Source organism: Hipposideros armiger, unplaced genomic scaffold, assembly GCF_001890085.2.
Source record: "Hipposideros armiger isolate ML-2016 unplaced genomic scaffold, ASM189008v1 scaffold_781, whole genome shotgun sequence".
Lineage (NCBI taxonomy): Eukaryota > Metazoa > Chordata > Mammalia > Chiroptera > Hipposideridae > Hipposideros > Hipposideros armiger.
Genome location: NW_017732131.1, coordinates 332178 through 342625, shown reverse-complemented (window position 1 = coordinate 342625; position 10448 = coordinate 332178). Strand labels below are relative to the sequence as shown.

Below are 10448 nucleotides of genomic sequence, written 5' to 3'. Positions count from 1 at the left end.
GCGGCTGCTCAGCTCGGGCTGGACTCGAACTGCTGTTGCTCAGAGCTCAAACTCTTGAGCGAGCTCTTAACCAACTGAGCCACTCGGCCAGCCCACGAGAAAAATCTTCTTTTTCAGGAGGAACTGATATCTCTGGTTAACTATTTGTTCTTTTGTTATAGTTTATAAGTCACTTATTTCACTCAGCTTTAATTTCAGTAAAATAAGAAACTGTAAAAAATTCTTTATAGTTGTTGGAATGATAAAAGAAGTTCTGGTTCAGTGCTGGTATACCAGCCTTTAGAATCCTTGAATACTCTGATGTTTCAAGTTGAGGCCATATTTGGAAAAATCATGTCATAGTGATTATGTTCTTTTCAAGGCTCATTCTTTATTTGAAAAGAAGCCATCTGTTCATCATATCACCAGCAGCACTGGGTAGTTAGCTTAAAAAGAAACAAAACCCTTTAAAGATAAAATTTTAATGAAGTACACCAGGAATAAACAAAGCAAGTCCTTTCCCCCTTCTACCTTTACAAATCTTACTGGAAGAGTGTTTGGAAATTAAACTTTATGTTTGTTAAGATTCCTATTGGGAGTTTTAAGAAGTAATATTGTATATAATGAAACATGTGTAAATTATTGCAGTTGACACTTTCCCTTGCATCAGTAAGTTCTCTGACAGTAGCCAAAAGTCACTTGCAGAAAATAATTGAATATATATTCAAAATAATAGCAATCAGGCTGTGGATATTCTTTATCAAAGTCTTCCCAGGCAGTAATCATTTTTTTTAATTGCTGTAATTTTCTAAACTTATTTTACTAATACTGAATACAAAAAACAGTCAACAACAAAAAATATTTTTCTAAGCTGCTGTGATTTTTACACATTTGTTCTGTGAACATATATATCTTTAACAGGGTCACTTAGGTAATTGGGCTATTTAACAGATGTGCTCAGAGAAAACTATGATGCATTTTGACAAATTGATTTTTTTTTTTTAAAGATTTTATTGGGGATTGGGAGAGGGGAACAGAAAAGTTGCTGTGCTTTTGTTCTTCAGTCTAGTTGTGGAGAACACTGCTTCACTGGCCCATGTTGGTATTATGATCACTGTGCTATTCTCAGCTGAGGCAGTCAGTCGCAGGCCATTGGATGGCTACTCATGGTAGTTTATGGCAGCCCGATGGCAGCCCCACTGCAGCCTATGCAGTCGTGATTCATGGCAGCCCAGCTCCAGGTTGAGCTGTTGTTCACCATTTTAGCTGTAGAGGGTTCAGTGTCACTAGCTCATTGGGAACTGAACCAGCAGCCCTGCTGCTCAGAGCTCATGCTCCCAAGCCAACTCTCAACCAACTGAGCCATTCGGCTGGCTCCGGACAAATTAATTTTAAGGTATAGTTTCTAAAGCCCTATCCTGGCAGGAATTGTTTTGTACCAATTACATAGCCTGCCTGATGTACCAACATTGCACAGAGAATCACAACCAAGAATGTGGGAGGGTCATAGCAGTGGAACTTTATACATTTTTTATTTTGAGAGCTTAAAACCAAATTGTCTTGGAATGTAAAGATGTATTTCTGTAGCTTTCAGCACAGAGGAGTGTAAAGTAAAGTTGAGTCAGTTTTTGTTTATGAGTCAGGACACAGCATGTATAAGAAAGATAGCTGAAGTAATTTGGATAAAGGCATTGGAATACTATGGTGTATTTGTTTTTACATTGTGCATTTTAAAAACACAATAGGACCAGCCGAGTGTCTCAGTTGGCTTGGGAGCATGAGCTCTGAGCATCAGGGCCGCTGTTTCGGACCCCACATGGGCCAGTGATGCTGCACCTTCTACAGCTAAGATGGTAAACAACAGCTCCACCTGGAGCTGGGTTGTCGTAAGTGGCAGGTGACAGCTAGGCTGCAGTGGGTTTGCAGTGGGCTGCCATAAGCTACTGTGAGTGACCGGCAGCCAGCGTGAGTGGCTGTCCAATGGCCAGAAACTGACTGACTCAGCCGGGAAGAGCGCAATAATCATAATACCAACATGGGCCAGTGAAGGAACGTCCTCCACAACTAGACTGAAGAACCAAAAGACAGCAACTTGTCTGTTCCCCTTCCCTGATTCCCCAATGCTGTTCCCATCCCAATTCCCCAATAAAAATCTTTAAAAAAAAAAAAGTAAATATTCTAAATTAAGTCTCACTTCTGGGTCATACGGATTCTGTCATGGAAACTTTATTTTTAGAAGATCACTAAAGACAGGAACCATGAGACTTCAGGAAAAGAGAGAAAAGGAAATGTGTAATATATGGGCCTTGTTGCCTCTAATCATCAGTATAGGGGTTTCTTTCCTTAATGGTGGTAGAAAGGTCTCATTTCCATAACTACTCTTGATACTTTCTTTAGAGGCACTTTTTGTTAAATAATCTTCTCATGAGATATTGAACAGGGAGCTGGGAGTCTAAGGTGCTCAAGTCCTGGCTCTTCATTGAAATTAACTGTGTGACCTTGGGGAAGTCACTTAACCTCTCTGTGCTTTAGTCTCCCTATCTTGTAAAATGGGAGTAATACCTGCCTCACAGGGGATTAATTAGACATAATGTCTATAAAGCAACTAAAGTTCTTGAAGAAGGTGCTATATAAATACAAAATAATATCTACTAAAGTTGGCTTATTTGGGAAAAAAGAAACAAATATTATCTGCTATTATAACAATATTAATCATAAGACAAATAATAATTAACATCAAAGTAAAATAGTATATGTAAATTATTTTTTCGAGTTTATGAAGTCTTTTTGTATTTTCAGTTTCAAGGCTGGCCCAACCTGGGCCAGCTCTACAGGGGTACCAAAATCATGATTAAATTATCTTATTTGTTCAGAATTTTCTTTTCTATATTAATGATATCAGAATGGGGCTTTTGAGTAACATGGGGATTCATTAAGAAATTAAAATAGCACAAAGGAACAACTGTATTCATCTTTACTTTATAATTATTTAAATAAAAAGAGACATAACTAATTAAAATATGTATTTCCCAGATATTTTACTGCTTTTCAAAGGTCCTTCATATTTTGGGGCTTGTAAATTCTTCTGGTTGCAAGTAATAAAAGAGAGAATTTAAGATTTAGTATTGGCTTTAAAAAGCCATACTCTGTCCTGTTCTTTGTTTTTACTTTCTTGGATCATTAACACTAACAATAATGGCACCTAAAGATATCAATACCCTAATCCCCAGAATCCGTGAATGTTACTTTACTTGGCAAAAGGGACATTCCAGGTGTAATTCAGGATATGGACCTTGAGTTGTTGATATTATACTGAATAATTTAGGTGGATTTAATAAAATCAAATGACTCCTTAAAAGGATAATCCAGGATAATTTCTCTATCTCAAGATCTTTAATTTAATCACATCTGTAGAACTTCTTTGCTATATATATACTTTAAATATTATATTCACAGGTTTCAGGAATTAGGACCTGAATAGCTTTGGGGGCCATCATTCAGCCTACCACAAGACACAAAGTGAAAAAGAGTGATACAGAGACTGTATGACCCCAAAAAGAGCTAAGAGAGACCAGAGATTCAGAGCGAAGAGAGTGCCTTGCCTTGATTCCTTAAGGATTTCTAGTTCCTGATTCTAGTCCCTAGCAGATCTTGCTATTTCTTACCTTCTTGGGTTCTGTATAGCACTCTTGATTATTATTATAATAAATACTCATTGTACTTAATCTAGCTTGATACATGTTTTGCTTTTATTTTTCCCCAAGCAATTGAATTCTAGGATACTTCTTCTTCTATAAATGATGATTATATTGGCCAGTTACCACAGTTATGCCTTTTGAATAATTGGTTTTCTTTTCAAACCAATTTCCTCTTACTGTGTCCCAGGCTGCCCTGATTGGCAGGTCTGCCAGACTGTTAGGCAGGCCAAGAATACTCTGGCTCAGAAAAAGTGGATAACTTCCAGGTTAATTTCTGTTTCCTCTCTTAAGTTTCTTCCCATTCCACACCTCATGATTTAGTGAGGAGCTAAAGTAGACTGGAGTTCATATACTCTAAATTTCTGCCACTCATTTGCGGTATAGGTTGGGGCAAGATGCTTAGCCTCTGTGAACCTCAGTTTTCTCATCTATAAAGTGAAGATTAATAATATTAGCTTCTCAAGGTTGTTAAGAGGATTAAATGAGGTATATACATACATATTTAAGTACACTGTACTAACCCTGGGATATGTTACTCCTCTTTTTTGTTTTCATTGTTGTTGTTGTTGTTGTTGTTCTTCTTCTTCTTCTTATTACCTATAGTATTTAGTTGTCAGGAATAAAGTCAATCATCTTGCAACATCTGAAAAGACCCAATAAGAAGTGTTCACTTTAATTACACGTGGTTGTATTTCTTAGACAGTTCAGCCTACAATAATAGAAAGAGAAAGGAAAAGCACACACTATATTCTTCACATTACAGATTAAAAAACTAAGGTTGAGATGGGCTAAGTGTAACCTGATAGAAATGATAAATCCAGGCTTAAAATTCAGGATTTCTGACCAGTATTTTTCATCAATCCATAATATTCTGTGTGTGAGGTGGTCCAAAAATAAGGTTCAGAACACGTTATTTTCTCTATGGCTGAATTGCCTCCTTTGGACCTGGCTATAGTATTTTGCATTTGCTGCAGCATGAGCCTTTTCATATCTTCCCACACATCTTTGATTTTATGGTTTTCAAGCATGCCTTCTGCACATTGAGTCCAAGAGTTGAAAATAGCCATTCTTAACCAACAAACATTCAAGTTCTCCTGTGCAACAGCGTTTCAAGTTCTCCCATATGTTAAAGACATCATTTTGTTGACTGCTTCTCTCCCAACTTCCTTCACCTTTTCATTCCTTAGGCTATAAATGAAGGGGTTAAGAAGAGGAGTCACTATTGTGGTGAGAACAGCTGTCACTTTGTCAAAATCCAGTGAAGAGCTCTGGCTGGGCCTCACATACATGAAGATGTTGCTCCCGTAGGCAATAGAGCTGACAGTGATGTGCGAAACACATGTGGAAAAGGCCTTCTGACGACCTTGGGCCAAGGGGAAGCGCAGGATGGTAGAAATGATATAGGTGTAGGACATGGTGGTGAGCCCCAGAGAGGTCAGGAGGACAAGGGAAGATAAGAGGAAGTTTATCATCTCAATGAAATGGGTATCAATACATGCCACCTGTAGCAGAGGGGCAATGTCACAGAAGAAGTGACTAATTTCTTTATAACAGAAAGGCAATCTGGAAACCACAATAGTTGGGCACAGCACTGACAGAAAGGCCCCCACCCAGCAGCCCAGAACCAGCAGGAAGCAGACCCTGTTGTTCATGATAAGGGTGTAGCGCAGGGGGTTGCAGATGGCCACATAGCGGTCAAAGGACATTACTGCCAGGAGGATAAACTCTGCTGTCCCCAGGAAAAAGAAGAAGTATGTTTGGGTGATGCAGCCAGCAAAAGATATGGTTTTCCTCTCCCCTAGGAGACAGGCTAAGAGCTTTGGGGTCACTGAGGTACTGTATAAAATATCCAAAAATGACAAAGTACTGAGGAAGAAATACATTGGGGTTTGGAGGCGACTATCAGCCCATATTAGGGAAATGATGACAATGTTTCCCATTAGAGTAAGTGTGTAAGTAGACAAGAGGACTATGAACAGGAAAATCTGAAGATTCTGGAGAACAGGGAAGGCAGTCAGGGTAAATTCAGTCACTGTGGTCTGATTTTGCATCTCCATAGCATGCAAAGCTTACTGTGCAACATGTCTCTGAAAAAAAAAATTTAAATTAGAGAGAGGAAAATCAGCTTAAATAAGTTTTCAACTCTCAATATCAGTGATAAGATGAAGGAAAAAAACCCCAACAACTTTGAATTTAGAGTTGAGTCATTTGTTTTCATTCTACCTCTGACCCTAATAAATGTGGGACCTTGGATACATTACATGACTGCTTCTAAACGCAATATTCTCATATGTACAGTTTTTGGTTGAATGAAATTATCTCCATAGTCCCATAAAACTCTAGTCTATATGATTTTGTTTTCTTTTACCCAACACTCCTTCCATTCTCGCTGTCACTCTTCCTGATCTACTATTTTCCCGGTTCAGTTCTGTGCCTAAGAAGAGAGCCGCACTTAACTGAGAATCTTGTCAATTTGGAACACGAAGAAAGGGAATGTTAATAAAAATTGAGTTACTTTTCTCAGTTATTTCAATTTTTCAGGTATTCATCTAAATCAAAGAGCAGAAACTATGAATACTGGCCAAAACAGTCAAATGAAAGGGAACTTGTATTTGTCTTTACTCACTTTTGTTATTGGCATTGTGTTGTGTATCAATATAATATCTAGTTGGACCCAAGTTATTTTGATGCAGTAATATTGATCTCTCTATAAGGCTACATAGTTTTTCTTTATTTTTACTTCTTATAATGATATAAATTTTTTATCTCCACACTTTAACAGAGCAAGTAGGTCAATGATATATGGTTCATAATTTGCATAGCCTATTTTATATATTTGAAAAGCCTCTTTTGGGAAAATGATCAATGTGTTTCTTCCTTGTTCCTTGTAATGCTACATCTATGGCAGCATCCAGAAGAATAAGCAGCCCCCTCGCTCTACTTCCCCAACTGAGTCTTATAGATTCTCTCAAATAGGTCTCTTATAGCTTATGTTCTTTTCAACCATTTGAAGATCAGGTTATTAAGAGTAGTGAAAAAAAGTGGATGCAGATAGATTGTGCTTGAAACTCTCAGCTTAATCTTTGAACATTTCTCAACTTTGCTGAACATCTATTGCACGTCTATATAATTCAGTTGAAGCATAGTTTTTGGTGTATAATTTTGTGGCTAATCCCTTAGCTTTAAGTTAAAGTAACCAATTTACGAACCCTGGGCTAGTTTCTTTCTAGGCTTGGACCTCTTTTGAAAAAAGTCATTTTCCTCAGGCTCTCTCTCTGGGAAAAGGACCTCCTAGATACTTAGTCTGAAAGATTTTTTTTTTCTGAACAGATTTCCACCTGAAAAGTTGGCTGTTACTTTCTGGTTCCTGTGTTGCCTCATTATTTCTACAATATTTAGCATTCATTTATCCCACAAGTCAAATTATCCATATATATATATATATATATTTAAATTGGGGAATTGGGGGAGGGGAACAGTGTTGGGGAATTGGTGAGGGGGGACCAGACAAGTTGTTGTTCTTCAATCTTAGTTGTGGAGGGCGCCAATTGCCATGTGGCTGCCCGTTGGCAGCTCGTGGCCTCTAAGATCAAGGTGCTGTGTTACAATGTTAGTTGCAGGTGGGCGTAGCCACCATTCCATGTGGGAGTTAAACCAGCAGCCTTGTTGTTAAGAGCACACGCTCTATCCACTGAGCCATCCGGTGGCAGCTCAGCTCAAGGTGCCGTGTTCAGTCTTAGTTGCAGGAGGGCATGGCCCACCATCGAATGGGCAGTCTTGTTGTTAGGAGCACATGCTCTCACCAGCTGAGCCATCCTGCCACCTGTTGGCAGCTCAGTGGCAGCTCAGCTTGGGTGCAGCATCACTTGCCCATGTGGCAATAGAACCGGTGGCCCTGTTGCTCAGAACTCGTGCTTTTAAGCTTACTCTTAACCAACTGAGTCACTCGGCTGGCCCAAGTTATCCATATATATATATATATATATATATATATATATATATATATATATATATTTTTTTTTTTTTTAGCTGAGCCATCCTGCCACCTGTTGGCAGCTCAGCAGCAGTTCAGCTCAGGCCAGGAATTGAACTGGCAACCCTGTTGCTCAGAGCTTGCACTCTTGAGTGAGCTCTTAACCAACTGAGCCACTCGGCTGGCTCTTATCCATATTTTTTAATAAGAAAGGATTTGTAGTTACCTTCTCTGTTCCAGATAAGGAAATGATGATTTCTTGAAATTATTTGACATTTCTAGGTTGTTGTAAATGCCTTTGGAAATGAATATGATATCCACCCATCTAAGAATAATTTTCAAATGTGATTGGAGCTAAATAACTTCACTTGCTGTTGAATTTGTGGTAGAACTCTTTTTACTGTCTTTAATCCTGGACATCAGTTTCAACATCTATAAAAGTATTGATCATCTATATATTGCTTTATTTTAGATATATTTGTTTTGTTTTCCATGAAGGCAGGCAACCTATCTATTTAACCCCCATTCTTTGAGCACAAAAGGTGCTCATTTATTTACTAAATACATAAATCAGAATTTAGGTAGCTCCTTCTTTAAGGTTTAGAGATGGCAATGATCACAAGCAGGAGAAAGTCTAGGATGAAAGGTAACAATTTACAATAACAAGGTGCATTATTCCATTTCTTCTAGTAATCTTCCAAATTATTACAAGGTAGTTTATCTAATCTTTTTTTAAGTTATGAAAATACTCCAAAGAGTCTCATCTATGGGGTTTTGGTACCAAAAGGAACTCTTTCCACCATAAATATTCTAATTTTCATTTTTTCCCAAGCTGCTTTTGCACCAAAATAATAAACTCCCAAACTGATTACTATTGCACAAAAAGGCATAACCATGTCTTGGTGGACAAGTATTAATGTTACTGAGGTCTAATATAAAAATGGAACACATCACACACTGTGTAGACAAGTAGAAACACTAGGATTTCCTTCTATTTACCCCTCCCACCTTCATCACTGATGGCATTGGAGATTAATAGGTACCTAAGGCAGGATAATGTGTATTATCATGCAGCTGCTAACCATCTATTTCACAGTTTCTTCCATTTATCTAATTGTTTCACAACATTCTCCATTTCCCCTCTTGTCTATATAGTCCTTGATGGCCCTGGGAGGAACATGATTCCACCCTCCTGGAATTATAAAAGTTAGTTAATGTGGGATCTTCAAAAGCATTATGTCATAACATCAAAAATGTGGAATGTTTGAATATGAATAGAGTTGCTGTTTTCCGTGGTTATCATAATGGTTATATATAACTATGGAAAAAAATGGCATTGAGAGCTTTCTCTTCTGTTGTATTTGGATCAAATATACTTCTCTGGGGACAAAAGATGTGGTATTGCTTTCGTTTGTGAGGTGTCAACTTCATGATGGTGAAAAAATAACCTGGCTTTTCCTAGATGATCTTTGTTCTTCCAGGAGCCCATCATGTCTAGAAGGAAAGGCTCTGGACCATGCAATCTTGTGTATAACAATTTAATTGTAACCTTACCAAATTAAGGCTTTCATTTTGGGGGGCAGGGGGGGGTATTTTCTTCAATATCATTTATGTGGATGCTTAAAAAATTTCATAAAATTGCACTTTTCATGATTCCAGATTTAGTCAGGAAAATGTGAAATAATGGAAAAAGTATAGCAAGTTTTAGAATAAAAGGAACTGTGTTATATTTCTTGTTTGGCTACTTGCAGCTTCGTGATCTTTAATTAGACCCTTAAGCACATCCTGAGTCTTATCTTCATTATTTCTGAAATGAGGATAGTCCTAATGCCCAAATTAGGTCCTAAGACAAGGTCTACCACTGTGATGTATATACCTGTTTGGTGTTCAATAAATGTTTGTTAAGAACATAGGGCTGGGGAAGGATGAACCAAAAAATACTAAGATGTGGTGGTGGGGGGGCAGGGGTTAATGATAATTTGAGATCTGTGCAGCTATAAGTAAAATGTGAAAAAGTTTAATTGTAACTGAAGTACATTAAAAACACATATTTGATATCTACCAGAACTAAAAAAATGTTTTTGGCAGACCAGTAATTACATTTTAATTTATAAAATATACATTTAAACAAATTCAGTAAGACTTTGTTTAACATATAAATATGGATAATTACATAATAGTTACATTATAAAGTACTTAATAAAGTATATTATTACATAATAAAGTTTACATATTACATAATAAAGTATACTTACATCATACTGATTGTAGAACAGTTGGTATTTTCTTCATTCAAATATGTTAAGAAACTTGATCTTGGGGTATTTTTTCCTACTTCATTCCATCCATTATTTTTGAAATTATTTTATTGCTTCAATTTTGAATTCCACATAAGTCTCTCTCAGTCTTAGTCTGAGATTCTTCTCTGTATGATACTTAATCCCTTTTTCAAAACCACACCAAAGCGTTATTAACTTTTTGCTTAAGTGCTTGCTCTGTCCTTCTGCCTTTGAATGAAAAACTGCCCTTTTATAACATTTGATTAATTTTCCCAGTTTTTTTCTTATTCCCACAGAAAAAGTCTAAGCCTTGACTTACACTAAATAAATCTGAGTGTTATATTATCATTTAATCTTTCATTTTACACATCCAGTGTATCTCAATCTCAGTATATTCCTCTGAGTTTCAAGTAATATATATTCAGGATCACATTTTTGCCAATGGGGCAGAATGATTAGGTTTGGTGACAAATCTAGAAGTCAGACAAAACTGAGTTAAGAGCAGGTCTCCTGACCTGT

The 10448-nt window shown here is 37.2% G+C and overlaps 1 protein-coding gene across 1 annotated transcript; it reads right to left on the bottom strand.

Annotated features, from left to right (window-relative positions):
* Positions 1-4786: 4786 nt before the first annotated feature.
* Positions 4787-5728, bottom strand: OR6M1 (olfactory receptor family 6 subfamily M member 1). Its single transcript, XM_019628323.1, has one exon. The coding sequence runs from the start codon at positions 5726-5728 to the stop codon at positions 4787-4789; it is 942 nt and encodes a 313-aa protein (XP_019483868.1).
* Positions 5729-10448: the final 4720 nt, after the last annotated feature.